The sequence below is a fragment of the Grus americana genome, chromosome 1 (genome assembly GCF_028858705.1).
Source record: "Grus americana isolate bGruAme1 chromosome 1, bGruAme1.mat, whole genome shotgun sequence".
Lineage (NCBI taxonomy): Eukaryota > Metazoa > Chordata > Aves > Gruiformes > Gruidae > Grus > Grus americana.
Genome location: NC_072852.1, coordinates 154683133 through 154699902, shown reverse-complemented (window position 1 = coordinate 154699902; position 16770 = coordinate 154683133). Strand labels below are relative to the sequence as shown.

The following is a 16770-nucleotide window of genomic DNA, read 5'->3' as shown; positions in this document are numbered from 1 at the left end:
AGGTCTCATAATGTTTTAGATTAACTTGAGGAAAACAATAATAAGAAATTTCCAGCAATCAGTACCTGGCAAACCCATTTCACCAACCGATCCTTTTTGTCCTGGAATTCCTGGATCCCCTGGGTACCCTGGGGGACCCTGATCACCTTTTGGTCCTATGGACAGCAGAGAAGTTTAAAGTCCCATTAGTTAATGTGGTTTAAAACACCTGATGAACAGTCTCTCTGTCACTAGCTTCAGATGTACCTGGATGTCCTGGAGTACCAGGTTCACCATCCTTCCCTGGAATTCCTGGTTCTCCATATTCCCCACGTAACCCTTTTTCTCCTGTTGCTCCATGGTCCCCTGGACACCAAGAAAACAAACACAGTGAGACCAGTTTTATGAAAATTTACTGTAATGCCATATAATAATCCTCCTAGTTAATTTTGATCACTGTTGCTTCTCTGTGCTGAACACAGAAATGGTTGAATTCAAGCTTCATACGTTGTACAGTAGAGTCACACTTGAGTAAAACACAACTTTCCAGTCACTAAACCAGTGCTGAGGAAAGGCTGCAAACTATTACAATTTTACAGGTATCTGTGCAAATTACAAGGCAAGTTATATCTTTAAAAGAAATTGCAAATGAACATGTGTTTGAGTTAGATTAATGAGTTACTTCAGAAGTGCCAGACAATATCAGGTGTTACCAGAAATGATTGATTTGACTGTTCTGCTGTCTAAAAAGGTACATGTGAACAACCAGTTCACAGCCAGAAATTTGCTGTTTCCTCAGTTCTATCTAATGTTAAAGCATCTTCATCATTCCAGAAGGCTCTACCTCTTATTCCGGGGTGTGACTCTTCTCCAGCTTTAAGGTCCAAGCTTTTCAGTCATAACCCTTTCTGTTAGTGTCGCATATAGGTGCAGGAACACAGGTTACTGAAGATAGCTCACTGAATGTTTTTAAGTAAGTGGATTTTATTAAAAACATTCCAAGATGTACAAACTCAATTTTTTTCATTAAACATCCCTGAATCTTCCATAAAAATACTGTGTCTTTTCTGTACAGTTGGTATTTTAGAAGCTTTTTAAAACATTACTGTGATATTCATTCCTAGAGAGATGAAAGCAGCTAATAGATCAGCAAAGTTATGGAATATAACTAGGTTATTTTTCTCTGCTGGTACTAAGTATCTTTGGGTTGAAGAGGATGAGATGGGCAGAATAAGAGCAGAAATTTGCAGGCTGGGGTCTGTTTGGAACCTACCCTACCAGGCTGCGTTAGCCAGGCCAATCTGTAGACTGTATGTGGTCAGGAAAAGGTAGAGCGTACAAGTTTGCAAGCGTGCATTATTAGTGCTAGAGAGATGAAGAAGTTAGAAACCCAAGAAAACCATTTGAATTTCTCAGCAAAGGCTTCTTTATATGCATGTAACCAGTGTGCCTAATTTGAATTTCTGGAAGGGAAATAAAACCAATTATCGATCAGTCAATCTATGGGCCAATAGTAGATAAGAAAGTAATGAAAAACAACCTATGTGGATTTGTCTTAAGTCTTTTCATGCCACCATATATATCAAGATCAGAAACAAATGAGAAAAACTAATCTAGATGAAATCTTTATAGGCTGGGAGCCTCATCAAATACAAAAGTGCTCTCAGAAGCTGCATCTCAGCTTGGAGGCAGATGCACTCCACCCTTGCTCCTGCCCTCCCTCGCATTCCCCGGCTGTCCAAGCTGGGAAGCACTGCCTGTCGTGGGTTTCTCTGAGACCCAACCGGGACACACGAGCTCAGGTCTCATTCTAACAAGTAGTCAGGACACGGAGAGAAGAGGTACCTAAACTGGGAAACTCTCCAGTTCAAATATAACATAGATATCAGTGATTCCCTGCCAAACCAGAAAGGAGTTCCAGCTCTGACCTGGGCACAACAGAGAATACACTGATCCAATGTACAGATGACACTAAACTGGAAAGGCTTGAAAAGAAGACAGGATTAGACTGCGGAAGGATTTTGAAGAGTTGGAGTAAAGGTTGAAAATCAACATCATGAAATTCAAAAAGTGTAATACACCACATATGTGGTAAGAAGTAGTCAAAAGCATGCATGCAAAATGAGAAACAAATGTATAGGCAGCAGTCCAGAAGTAAAGGACTAAGGATTATAGCTAATCACAAACTGAGTCAGCTGTTGTTTCAGGAAAGGGAAATTTCATTCTAGCAGGGCCTGAGTTGAACTACTTCACTTGAGCAAAGTGCACTCTAACAAGGATGCAGCCAAATTGGGGACAAGTCAGAAAGGGTAACAAGCATCGTAATTATTTCAGAAAACATGATATACAATGAAAAGTTGAAGAATTTGTCTGAGGGAAATGGAAGACTATGTGACCTCGGTAGCTGCCTTCTAAGCTCTACACTTCTATTTTAACTGAAGCAGTTAGCATTTATTTAAAAACTCTTATGGGATTTTTTAATAAAAATAAATCATAATAAAAAAGGACAAATAATAAAAATATATAAAATAGATACTCTTTTTTTCTCTGAAAAGAAAACCAGGAGATAGAATGATCTTAAGCAACTAAATTTTCATGTAGCAGTAAAAATAAAAATCCAAGAAGAATGCATTGTCTATAAAACCTAGTATCTCTACCACCATTTAGTTTCTAAATAGAAAGCCGATTTCGACTCTCCTGCATATTTCCAGATGTTTCTAAAATTACACAAGTTGATCTTTTGCTATCAGTGGCATACACACGTGTCTTTCCTGCAATTTCTTCAGGTCACAAAGAAACATGTGTGCCAAAAAAGGCTGCCTGCTTTTTCTTACAGTATCAGTTGGTCTCCCACTGTATGTTTTACATGAAAGACAGTTTTTCTCTTTTGGCAAGCTCTAGTTTCTACTTCTGAAGGAAGAGGTAAAACAGATTTTTTAATGGCAAATTTAACATCTTCCACCCAACCAAAACCCTTTCTGTCTGTGATTAATCTTTGTTTCTATGGACGTGAAAGATACTGGAAATATATCTGCATTTGCTGTGTGAAATTCTTTAATCTTAGTTTTAGAACACAGTTTTTAAAATAAGATACAACTGAACTCAAAGCATTGCTGCTTAACAGTATATGAGTGTTAATTACAGTTATCCACAGTAAGAGACTAAAGTTACCTTTTTCTCCTTGATCTCCCTTTTGGCCTTTGAGACTAACCATGTCCATGTTGTCCATTGTTCCAGGTTTTCCTGGGAGACCAGCTTCACCTTTATCTCCTTTTACACCAGGATCACCCTGTGGTCCAACTATACCTTTGAAACCTTGGCTACCTATAAAGGGACAGCACAGAATATTATAGTGGCATACAAAACTTTGCAAAAATATTTCCTAGACAGTAACAAATGAAATTAGCTATTTATTCAAATTTTGGGCACCAAATACCATGCTCTGGAACATCTCATTTGTCTCCATATGAAGTTTTTTTACACTAGGACTTCACAATAGCTCTGTCAAAAAAGTTGATGTATTTTTCCCACTTCATAGCCATTAATTTTAGACTCTCAAAAACAACAGGGATAGGAGTTTGGCAGTAATACAGGGCATTATTTGAAGGATTTAATTAAGACGTTCCTCCTGGCTTTTTACAATTTCAAACACAGTATTTTTCTTGGAGTAATATCTATGCATCCTCACACCTAGCAAACCCTTGCGTTGTTGAAGAATGGATCAAAAATGCTGGCTCGGTGCCCAAATACATGACTGCTCCTAGGATATGGCTTTCTAAATGTCACTATTTCTAACTTCCCTGTAAGTTATTTGACATAAAACATTCCTTAGGCCAAGCATACTCCTTATATTTGGTTATTTCCAGACTCGTCTTCTGCCAGGAAAAAAGGTGGATTTTACAATTTTGATTTTGAGAAAACCTCTCTCTCACCTTTTTCACCAGGCAACCCTCGATCTCCAACTGGTCCAGGAGTTCCTGGCAATCCAGGAGTTCCCATAACTCCCATTTCTCCTTTGGCTCCTGAAACAGAAGTGAAAGAGTGAATAATAGAAATAAAGGAAGCAGTGTAAAGAAGTACAAGAAACCAAATTATTTACTGCCTATCATATTAGAAATTGCACTACTTAAGGAAAAATGAGACAAAAAAGATGATTAATCTAAAATACACTGATAGAGAAAACGGTAAAAATAGTGCTATGCAAACCAGAATAAAACACAGTTTGTAATGGGTTTTTGACAGAGTCTTAAAACTTCCTATTACAGTAAACAATACTGTCATTAACAAAGGCATTATTAAACCCACATTCTGTCACTGAAGCTGTGCAGAATAATCCCCTTTCATTATTACAGGCTAAAGGCTAATTCCTGCAAGTTGCTGGATTTGATCCACCAAAGGGCTCGAGTAGCAGTTCGGTTACACGTGCAGAGAGTTGTTTTACTGATGTCAGCCCCTGTGTTTTCCCAAGCTTGGGCTCTTTGATGGATCAATTCCTGACCGAGTGAAAGGGCATACTACCACAACTTAATAAAATAGTTGTCAAAGATACTGGTTTCCAAGGGGAAAGATGTTTACCTGCTGATCCTTTCAGTCCAATGGCCCCCTGTGGACCCGGCAGGCCGGGTAACCCCACAGACCCTGGTACTCCAGGCTGGCCCTGGCTACCTTTATCCCCTTTTGGTCCTGGCATATCTAGACCTGGCATACCAGGGAAGCCCCTTTCTCCTTTTATTCCAGGAAATCCTAGGAAAAACAGAAGATACAGGATTAGTCCTTAACAGAGCACGGGGAAAACCATTAACAAGAATATTCGGTAATGTCCACATGCGGTCCAGAAATCACATGGCATGAAGAATGAAGACTGAAAGCCAGACAGCAGAAATAGTCCTCATTTTCTAAGTGAGGCTTTGATCCTGTATATATTACCCACCAATGACCTGAGGAAACTGAACAAAACGGCAGGTGTTTTCTCAGGAGGCCCACCAACATGCCCCTCCATGTACTCCCACCAACCTCACACCACAAAACACGAGCAACGCTTTTACCAATGTCAATATCCATTTATGCCAAAAGTCTGCTCCCAAGCACTGTCATGGGAGCATTTTCCTCTCACCTGGCGGTCCCTGGGGTCCCGGCTGCCCGGCAGGTCCCGGTGATCCCTGTGGACCCAGCCCTGGCGCACCCGGAGGACCCTGCAGGCCTTGCAGTCCTGGGAGGCCAGGGTCACCTGCAGGGAAACAGAGACACAGGCTGAGCGTCCTCCAATGTTATTTGAAATCTTGTTTGCTGAAGATACTAGACAAGGTGCTTTGGAAGCACTTGGCCAACAAGACCTCATTTCAGCCTCTAATACCTCCTGCCTGGGCTCAGAGGAAGGGCTGCTCTTTGCTGTTAGCATTTGCTACCAGTGGTTGGTTGGAGGAAACGAGGGGAAGGAAAAAGGGCAATACCCTGAGATATCAGTAGGATATCTCAGAGGTGAATAGACTTTTTGCTGCATGTACGGGGGAGTGACTTTAAAAAAGAAATAGAAATACAGAGCTATATTTTTCTGGTGACCTTACCTCTGAATCCTTGCTGTCCAGGTATGCCTGGAAAGCCTTGCTCGCCACGTAAGCCAGGCAGTCCTGGACTTCCCTTTTCTCCAGGGATGCCAGCTGGGCCTGGGGGGCCTGGCAGTCCCTTAGGGCCAGGGAGACCTACACCAGGTTCACCCTAGCCAAAGAAACACAATAGATTGGGAATCAACACATCAAAACCAATAATTCATTCATTGACTGTATTTTAAATCAGAGGCACAGTGCCATACGTGACTTCAGGGGAGAGCCATAAGCCCTTTAGGGTAAATGTCAAGCACTCATCCATCTACTCTATTTCTTTGCATGCATAGTCGGAAACATAGGATGAAGGACAGCCTGGGCAACTTTTGGTTTTTTTTGAAAGAGCAGGATATTTGCACACATTCTTGTTAGCATGGGCAGGCATGGATAACAGTATCAGCAGCTGACACCTACTTTTTGACCTTGTAAACCTGGTACACCTGGCAAACCATCCAGGCCAGGGGTTCCCGGAGTCCCCGGCAGACCAGGCGAGCCAGGCTGACCTGGGAAACCTATAAAGCAAAACAAAACTCACATCATTGTCTCTGCCTGTAAGTGTCCTCTGCTGTTTCTTCAAGCCTCTAACTGAACTATTGACATCCTCACAGGGACGAGTTTAAAAAGGTCTGTGTAGTCTTTTATGTCAAACTTCTAGGGATGCCCGCACCCCAGTGTCTCAACAGAGATTCAAATGCTGAGCTCCATGCAGCATTTGGCTTCTCATGAAAAATAACCACCCAGAAGAAATAAATACTGTCTCCTCTAGAATTAATAGCCTTCTGGGTTCATGGCATTGAGAAACATCCTGTCTGCAAAACTGGGTTCCCAAAGTCTTCTTCAGAAAAGGCAACTTAATGTGTGGGGCATCAGACTGAGGGATGCAAAACAAAATCCATCTGTGAATCAACACTTTTTGTTCAATATATGTTGTGTGACATGTCCGACACATCCTGCTGTAGGTTGCACATAGAAGGTTTCTATGCCACAGCTGGCCCATGCACTGTGCCTTGGGAATGCAGGAAAAAATACACACAACAGTCTGCAAATCACTTAAAGATAGCACCCACTCAACATCAGCACATGCTCAATAAGTTGAGATGAAGCTCCTCTCCCAGACAAAGGTCTCAGGGAGTGGGAAATCCAGCTTTTAGGCTAAGCCCCAGGAAAGTCATTGGGTAGAGCTGAATTCAAGGAAAGGTACTTGAAAGAAATTTATTTGATATGTCATTCCTTGCTTGCTGGCATCAAAGAGCATACAGCAATCCTTTTCCAGATGCAACAGGCCTCTTCTGTTCAGGTTCATCCCACACCAGTCTTGGAGGAACTAGAGGTGGTCACAGATCTTTATTAAGTCTTTCTGACCCTCCCTTCATTGGTGTGTAGAATCATAATAAATGAAATAATAATGAAGACGTATAAGAATGAGGTGGCTGCTGAAAGCTCAGTCATCTAGTTCTAAATGAGTAACAGCACTATGAAATGCATCTCCCAAAAATCCATAACTAGAATATGAACATTTAGACTCCCTCTAAGCTATGTGCATACCCTGACAACGGCCATGCAGGGAAGACTAAACTTATGCTGAGTAAGCTGGTATTCTAACCAAGCCACTCTCAGCTGCCTGGGACGCAGCAGAGCTGCTAGCTCTGGCCCAAAAATTTTGTAGCTATGTCAGCAGATTTTTTTACCAACCACACACAGTGCTTCGTCTCTCAGCAAGGTCATCTCATCTCTCAGCAACCTCAGTTGCTGCAGTGTAAGATGATGTACTACATCACTTTCTATTCTGGCAGGAGCTCTGACACTGTCTGTATCTGCACCACATCACTGCACAAAGCAAGTGCGCATTGGAAGTATGCTTATTGTGGTGCTTGTGGACTTTCCTAAGGGAGGTTCTTCAGCTGCACCTCCCAGATCTCATGCAGCAGTGGCTGGATGGTTGTGCAGGCCTCCATCCACACTCCAGTTACATCAGCTGTGTTAGATGGATAACTTTATCTTACCTTTGGGTCCTGGAGGTCCAGGGAACCCTATACCTGGCTGCCCAACAGCACCTTTTTCTCCTGGCAGGCCGGGTCTACCTGGAAGCCCAGGATTCCCTTTGTCACCTTTGCAAGTGAAACAAGACAAATGTTAATACAAAGGCCAGCTTCTTGGGAACAGTGCCATTAGGATAATCGGCCAAACATTAACAGGCTACTGTACCTTGGGGTCCAGGGAAACCAGGGGGTCCAGGAAGGCCATCCGCCCCAGGAGGTCCTGGGAGTGGCACAGTTCGTCCTGCTTCACCCTTTGCTCCTGTGAATGTAAAGATGTATTAAGTACAGGAACCGATGAAATAATTAAATATGGGAATTTCATCAAGCTAGAAATACTAGTCCATGCACATCATTACAACTGACTTGTTATGAAGTTTTTTTGTAGATTTATAGAAAACTAGGATGAACTCAGTTTAGGATGAACCTAAACCATTCTGTCTGACCTAACAAACTCTTCAAGAAAATTGCCCTCAAAGATTTGCAATTATACTGCTGAAAGCAAACACTGATTTAAATTAGAAAGTCTTTTTATTTCAATCTTAAATTCCGGTGATCCTCTAAGTTGTACCACTTAAAGGGCACAATTTTCTTTTTTTTTTTTTTTTTTTTTTTTTAAAGCATACTATAGCATTACCTGGAAGGCCTGGTAAACCTGGGGTTCCAGCAAAGCCTCTGTCTCCTTTGTCACCGGGTAACCCTGCAGTGCCTATTCCAGGAGGGCCAGGAAAACCTCTTTCACCACGTACTCCAGGGAATCCAGGTTGACCAGGGGGACCACGTTCTCCTTTTAAGCCAGCTGTACCCTAATTTTTGCAAAGTATAAGTGTACTTCTTGCCTGATTGGCAAGACAGAACACGACATCCTCTCTCTTTCAATATTTTGTAACTTGGATTTAGCTCAGGTATCTGTAATGCTGAAGAAAGTGAATTTTTTATCACTGAGTTCAATGGAAATAGAACTGGGTTGCATGTGGAATAGCACATGGAATCATACCTAGTGTGCAATGCAGCTAGCTGGACCATGTAGGCTACATTCCCAGTGGTGGATCTGGGAGCAGATGCAAGCTCCACATCCATATCAGCTGAACTCTTTATCAGTGCAAGACTTTGAAGCATTAGTTTCCATAAGAAGAGAAGTATGCTAGAACAGAGTTGAATCTTGTCTTAACAATCTCTACTTTGATAACTGCATTCCTTCAATCATCTCCAGATATCAGCTAAATCATCCACACTGGTTCTCACTATCAAGCCATGAGAAAGGGAGAAAAGAACAGAACTATTGTCCACGCCTACAACTTGGTGGGGGAAGTAACCTTCCTTCATAGTCCTGAAAGTAACAAGCCATGCTGAATATACCTGAGTCAGATCACTTATTTGCATGACATGTAAAAAAAAAGGGTCAAAATCTAACTCTGAAACAGTCTGTTGTTGAAGGACTGTCTTCCTCACTAGTTCCAGGGAAACTGGAGTCTTCCTCTGAGGAAGAATGAACTACTCAAGGTAAGAACAAGATGTGGAACAATGAATGAGGCCAATAAACATAAAGCATGTAGAGGGCATAAAAGCATGTGAATTCTGATCTGAAAGACAGAATGTACAGGATGGTGTGTAAACATAAATAAACACACAGTAGGACAATATGTAAACATAAAGAAACATACATACCGATGCTCCTTTTGGACCCTGGAGACCTGGCAATCCATCTTTTCCTGGTCTTCCTTCTCTTCCGGGAATACCTGGCTGTCCTGGGAAACCAGGATCTCCCTTTTCACCTTTCAGGATAGAATCATAAGAAAAATCTCCCGGTTCTCCTTTTGCCCCAGGGCTGCCCATAAGTCCTGGAGTGCCTGGGGGGCCCTGAAATTTCATAAATTCAGATGTCGTCAGTTGCCCTACCAAACCTTCAACTGATACAAAAGAAAACAAATCTTCAGAAATTAAAGAGTAGACCCAAATCAAGTAAACCATTATGTTTTTGATTGAGGAGGTAAAATGAGAATATTTTCCAGTACACAGCAGTGTGAATAAGGAATTAATGCAAATCATCTTGTCTTGACCATTTTGTCGTTTATCATATCACAGGTATATAATTTTAGATGGTGCATATAAACTTACACCACTTACACAAGAACTGCAGGCCTTGACACCAAAAAACTACTCTGAATTTTCAATGGACTACCCACTGGATTTCAGTTATGCATATTTATACAGTATCAGCATCCAGATAAACAAGGCTTTTTAAAAAGCTATTTTCAGAGTTAAAAGTGTCTGCCCCAACCTTTAAATGCTGAATTCTGTAACACTGTGGAACCTATTTCCCTGACACAAATGCAACAAGAGCATCTCTACATTTCCATGATAATTTACAATACCAGCAGAAGTGGTACTAATATGGGAAAATAACACAATTCCAGAATGCGAAGACAAAGCCAAACTTACAGATTTAAATTGCTTAGACAAGCCCCACCCGTAATTTTCTTTCTTTCAAAACCTTTTAAATCAACTATAATATTCATCCAATGTAGAGATTGTCTATGAAATTAAATTAATTGTCTTATACAAAACTCAAACGTTATTTGCACAAGAGCTAAGGCTAACTGAAGGCTGAAAGCTTCTCCCTGGGTAGTTTATTTATGACATTTAGCCAACATCAAATATATGTTTCCCTTCATTACTAACATTCATTGATTTTGTACAATTAACAATCACAGTCAGTTGGTACTAACAGAATACTACACGCATGCTCAGAGAAGAGTTTTGTAAGCTCTCCTGGGAAGAAATTATCTACCTAATAATATAGCTATAGGATTTCCAGAATTCCCATTTTTCCCCTACATATTTTCTAGGATTTATATGAACTTTTCTTATAGAAACAGTCTCTCTAATTTCAAGTGAATCAGAGCTACTCACTAGGGTAATAAAGCACAAACTTCATGGGCAATGTCTACTGCTTATGGCTGATGTGTGCCCTCCACTTAAACGTGAGCCAGAACACAGTCAAAGGTAATCTTTCCGTTAGCTTTGGTGGGTCCTGGATCAGACTCTGATGCTCTGGCATGGCACTAAACAATGTGAGCTTGCAAGGCTGGCCTCTATGCAGTTTTTCCAAGCTAAACTATATGCTGGATCAACACCTGGCTGAACTTTGCGGAGCAAAACAGGCTTAAAAGCATTTAGAACAGCAGCCAGTTCTTGTCTGATGAAAGACATGAACAGAACTTAAGAGGCAATAAAAGGAAAATACAAAGGTGTGGCAAAACATGTGCTGAGAACAAATGCCAGACACGAAAAAGCTTAAATACATTAGAATGTCTCTTGTTTTTCTCCACTGTTTCTTTCATGGATCACATTGATATTATAGTAAATTCAGTTGCCGAGTAATACGATCTTATTTATCGTGGTGGAAACAGAGAATGGACTCCATCCTAGCTACCATTCATTGGCTGAATTCAGGCATCTAGGCTTCATTTATACTCAAGAAAGAGAAATAGATTCCTTGAGTAAGGAATTCATACAGGTAGGATCAAATGTAGTTGCGCTAGTACAGCACTCATCTAGGACTAATTTCTGTTACCTTTTAGACAAGTGCTATGCTTATGGCTGTTCTCCTTCTGATATCCGGCCTTACTCACTGAGAGTCATGTTGTGCTGCGTCAACACAATTTACAGATGTGCATATTATCAGGATACTATCCACTTTCACAGCCTTCCTCTATTTCTTCAAAGCTACTTAGCTTTCCTGCTAACTAATTATGTTTTATAGAATGTACTGCACACATCTCCCAAAATTCAGACAAACTGCCAAAGTATAATGCATACTTGTATTAGATTGCATACACTGCACTAGATGGCACTGTCTCTCTCTCAATATATACGTACACAACAGCAAAGAGTTATTGGAATGATTCATGAGAAGGTCAGGACAGACTTGCATCTGTTTCCTGTGAAATTCTACTTTTTACCCAACTCTACTGCTTAGCTTGCTCATCCAGAAGGTCATATGTCCTGCTGAGTGCATACGATGGGCAAACACAGAAACATAACCCACTTCTGACAGCTCTTTTTTCCTCTCATAGCTCAACCACACTGCTTCCAAGTTTATTTTGCTAGGCACGGTTCCTTAATTTTATCATATCATTGTGCTGGTCTGTTTTTAAACAGAACTATTACACAACCACACTGATGACCACATATTTTTTGATCATGTGCCTCATAGGGCACATAGCATTTGGCAGGGCATTACTTACAGGTACCCCTGGAAGGCCATCAAGTCCAGGTAAGCCTCTGTCACCCTTGAAACCTGATTGTCCTGGAAAACCTTATGAGAGAGACAAAAATACAATTCTATTTATTACATGCTTTTACAAATAGCTCATTGTATGTGAATTCTTTGTGATCCTTCTCAAAGTGCCTCATTCCATCCCGTGTTATATCAATGTAATGCTGCTACAGTCAGTGAAGTTGTCTGGATTCATGTGCTCATGTGCTCTATGTATCTACAGTCATAAACTCCGAAGTTGATTCATTTGACTTAGCAACAAATTCACCTTACTATTTAGACCTATCATGTGACCACTGCAGTCTTGAAACTACCTAAACTATATTCGTTCTTCTTAACAGCCACTAGAACAAACATCATGTATAATATCACTGTTTGCATGTGGCACTTCTCTTATATGTTAGCAGAAAAAGAATTACTTTTTTTGGCCACAGAATTTAATGCTAGGATTGGGAACGTATCTATGGGCTGCTGCCAAGCCTGGGCACATAGGGCAAATGCTTCCCACATTATTTTTCACTTTCACAATCTTCTGTGAAAATATTTGGGCCACAGTTTGCAAAGACCCTCCACTGTGGCCTATTTCTGCTTCCTCGGTAATTCTTACTGATTGCTTTGGAAATTTGGAATCAGGCCAAAAAATAAGAATATTCTATCCTGCTTTTAGTAGTTTCACAAACAGTTTGAATAGTGGGACAAAAGGTAATTAATTTTACCATATATGCTGCAGTTTTAGATTTTAGCTTATGTAGTTTATTCTCAGGTAGTTGATGAGTTTTTACCTGCTGGACCTGGTGGCCCTTGTGGTCCTGGAAGTCCAGGAGGTCCTACTTTATCACATAAGGCACAGGATTCACCTTTGTCACCTGAAAAAAAAAACAAAAACAACCCAACAAAACTAATGAATAACAATGAAAAGACTTAAGACAACTGCAAGCAGGTGGATTCAGGGGCAAATATCAATTTAATACACTTCACATTGAAAGAATAAAAATAAATGTGCTACTTCTAATTATATGCTTCAAAGAGAATTTATCAGCAAACTGATATTCAAAATTCTTTAACATTTTTAAAGGAATGGCAAGAAAATCAACTGCAGTCTTATCCTAGAGATAATACTTAACAGATAGTTAAAAGGGACCAGGGTGAAGAGGATCAAAAAGAAGAAAAGAAATATACACTGGGTATAGAAGAAATAAAAAGATTAAAACAGAAGAAGGACAACCTCTATAGTCACTGCAGTTTTGCAGTTTTAGGAAAGCCATGAGCAGAATGAGATTAGGAAGGATCAACTATCCTGTAAATGAGTGCAGCTCATTTTTTTATATGTCCATTTAGTCAATGCTGCTAAATGACATGGTTGACAGTCCTATTTTAGCTTCAGTTATACTCATGACAATGATTCATAAACTATTTCCATTCCCAACTCATCTACCCCTCTCTAATTCTTCATCCCAGAATTCACATCTTAAATTGCCATGAACAGTTCAATTTACACTTAATGGGGCTATACTCAACCCTTTCTTTCTTCCCAGATCCTCTTTCAGCTCTGTGCCATCCTTTATCACTTTCCAGCAGTGTGTAGGCTAGTGAAATGTAGTGAAATGTAAGTGAAGTATAAGTGAAGTTTGTGTCACACAACTCAATACACAATATCCCTCTTTTACTCACCAGAGACTCAAGAAACACCTTCCATGTCCATGAAGTATTTAACTACATTTTCTCTGGATCCAGCCTAACTTGCTCAGCCTCTTTACATACCCAAGCTCCAGGGTACAGAGCATTAGCAAGCGACCACTTTAAATAATATTACCTTTCTCTCCCATCTCTCCTGGAAATCCATCTCTTCCTGGAAGTCCAGGACTACCTGGTGCACCAGGTTCTCCCTGCTGGCATTGATCAATTCCATCTGCAATGGAAATGCAATAAAGAATATTGTTTGAGAAGTGCAAGTTTCCATTATAGGGCTGCATTTATGAATGTCCCAGCTGAATGTATCTATGAACAGTGATAAGTCAGGATAGCATTTTATTCTTATATTTGTTTTACTTTGGAAAATTTAGCTGGGATTCTGTACTCTGATTCCATACATACTGCAAAAGAAACTCCAAGAATTACAAAGAAAAGAAGGGCTCTGCCATAATAAGGTTATAAAAAACTTTGACATAAAATCTAGTTTTATTGTAAGATTTGGCTAAGAAAGGTGCTGTGGGTGAAAAATTGCTGGTTTGACCCTGAAGAGAATGCAGAATATTTGCGTTCTGAAGAAGTTCATTAAGTAGAGTTTTTTGTACCCTGACATTTGTTTTCAACATTTTAGTAAACCTTCTAGGTCAAGAGCAGCTTGTTAACATCTATTTAACTTCTTCCCACTGCTCAAGCTTCCTGAAAAGAAGAAACTTCATATGTTAGGAACTGAAGTAGGTAACAAATGAGAATATTTAGAAGGCTTGATATGAGAATATAAATTGTGCTTGTTCTGTTCGATGATATGGCACAGGTTTTCCTTCAATAAAAGAGTTAAAACATCAGTTGTAAGGAGCTATTAAGCATGAACCACTTTCATACGTACTTTTTTCATTGCTTCACTGCAGAGCAAAACCAAAACATTTTTCTCTTTAAAACTGCTTTATCAGAATCTGATTATATATGTCTGTAAGATTTTGTTATCATTACTACTAATATTATTATGTATTTGTCACATCATTACTAGCTTTTCATTTACCTCTACAAATCAAGTGTTGTCTCCATTCTCCTGTAAGGTAATTTCATTTTACAGTAAAAACTTCTGGCAGACTAGTATCTCAGCCAGTAGCTCCTACACCTGTTACATAGATTGGTATTGTACACTTGTAAATTGTGATACTGAACAGCTATCATTTATGCCAAAAATATTAGTATCTGTTATTTTTTTAATTGAAAATCTATAAATATCTCTAAATTGGCAGATTAGGACACAGAGGAAACCAGTATGTATTAACATCAATTATTTGGTTACATTGTAATAGTCCACAATGTACTTTTGAGGAAATCTAAAAAATATTTAGCAAAGAATCCTTGTCCCAGTAAGAAAACAAGCAGCTTCCTGCATCATGGAACAGCTTTTACATGGTCCATTAACAACTCAGATGATACATTTCTTCCATGATGTAGTTGCATTCTGATTATAGCTTTTATAATCTTGTTTCCTTATCCTTTTTTATGTGCATGCAATGTGCATTATTGAGTCTTCACTGTAAAAAGCAACCAAGTGCTTTACCTACCTGTTTTGCCTGGAGGACCTGGTGGGCCAGGCAACCCCGGGGAACCTGGGAAACCATCTCTTCCAGGGGGTCCAGGCATAGAGAATCCCGGAGAACCCTTTTCACCTTTTTCGCCTCTCTCTCCAGGGACACCAGGTGATCCGATCCTGTCTGGAAGTGGTCGACCTTTGGACAGAGTAAAACATACATGAAAAAAAAGTTACAAGCAGAAAGACAATAACATTATCAGCATATTAGTTTCCAGTAGGTTTCAGAGAGAAACAGAAAGATGTTAGTAGAAAATAAAAAGGGACTGTATTTTTACTATTGGCTATTTATGCAAAATTCAGGTTACATACACACTACAGCGCAGAACAACTCACTTTGGTTAGGTCCCTAGACAAACACTCCTATTTTGTACTAACTGCCTTTCTGACATTTAGTTTAATCAACTTTTGCTGGATAGGAAAAAGTGGTGACACAGGAGTTAATTTAGCTATTACACTTGGAAACTATTACACTCTTCCTTATCTCATAATAAACCAAATCCTAAACACACCTAGAAAGGGACAGTGTGTCTAAGATCTTCAGTAAATAAGTATTCAACAAAGCTAGCAGACTTCAGGAATGCTAAAACCAAAACCGTTTGTAGGAATAATAAGCAAACAACAGCCAATAAAGAGCAGCAGTTAAACAGCTTGAAAAAACTACTTAAGATCTCCTTTTAGCTAGTTGTACAGTCACACAGGTCTTCATACTTGAATGAGTTATTTCAGTTCACGACTAATCACTAGACTTGATCACTAAACCATTTTGAGCCTTCTGCAACATTGCAGGAAGATATGAAAGTCACACAAATCTCAATTGCTGGAGGGTAATGACAGACTAAGAGCTACTATTATTCTTGTCTTGTCACAAAGAATTCTTTAGGGACTATTACAGCCTGTGGTTGATAGTATCTCCTCCCTAAACTGTGAAAATTTTGCTGGAAACTATCTGACCCTCGCTTACATTAATGTCATATTTAGCTTACTGTCAAGAAAGAAAATGTGAGCAAAGGAGGTAATAGTGGTATCTCTGCAGGATGTGCTAGGATTAGGTTTCCACAGATGATTTGCTTAATTTTTAAAAAGTAAAAATCGTGGTTTAGTTCAAGCACGTGTACGTATCTAAATCATAGTAGCGTTGTCATGGATGTGAAGATGTTAAGACTGAAAAAGGCAACATTTGCAGGCAAAAGAAATAACTTGTACTAGATCAAATGACATGGTCAAAAAAAAGCAGGAAGCATTCAGGAATTACTTTGATCTAATAAATGTTATCATTTCTCCCTACAAGCCTTGTTTTATTATATTTACGCAAATACATATAGAGCCGAAGTGAGAGCAAAACAAATTATTTCCATATGAGTACACATACATAGGTACACACGCACATACCCACGCACATATTCACATTTTACAACTCTTGTTGCCCAATGGAGCCACACTCTCTGGGCTATTTCTGATGACTCGTGCGCACTACTACTTCAATTTAAGCAGAGTTATCAGGGCTCTAAACAAAGAGCAAGGCTGGATCACATCAGAGACACGAGAAAAGCAATCTACAGGAAGGATCTAAGGGGATGATTA

General features: G+C 39.7%; 1 protein-coding gene across 1 annotated transcript in view; it reads right to left on the bottom strand.

Annotated features, from left to right (window-relative positions):
- The window catches only part of COL4A1 (collagen type IV alpha 1 chain), a 128557-nt gene that overhangs the window by 24692 nt on the left and 87095 nt on the right, over positions 1–16770 (bottom strand). Inside the window, exons 21-36 of the mRNA XM_054815022.1 lie at positions 15161–15325; positions 13711–13806; positions 12680–12763; positions 11866–11936; positions 9284–9475; positions 8253–8421; positions 7785–7877; positions 7583–7687; positions 5994–6091; positions 5544–5694; positions 5093–5206; positions 4555–4722; positions 3912–4001; positions 3151–3303; positions 247–345; positions 66–155 (exon numbers count right to left, since the gene is read on the bottom strand). Of these exons, the coding sequence (XP_054670997.1) occupies positions 66–155; positions 247–345; positions 3151–3303; positions 3912–4001; positions 4555–4722; positions 5093–5206; positions 5544–5694; positions 5994–6091; positions 7583–7687; positions 7785–7877; positions 8253–8421; positions 9284–9475; positions 11866–11936; positions 12680–12763; positions 13711–13806; positions 15161–15325 (1938 nt within the window). The remainder of the gene's footprint in view (positions 1–65; positions 156–246; positions 346–3150; positions 3304–3911; positions 4002–4554; positions 4723–5092; positions 5207–5543; positions 5695–5993; positions 6092–7582; positions 7688–7784; positions 7878–8252; positions 8422–9283; positions 9476–11865; positions 11937–12679; positions 12764–13710; positions 13807–15160; positions 15326–16770) is intronic.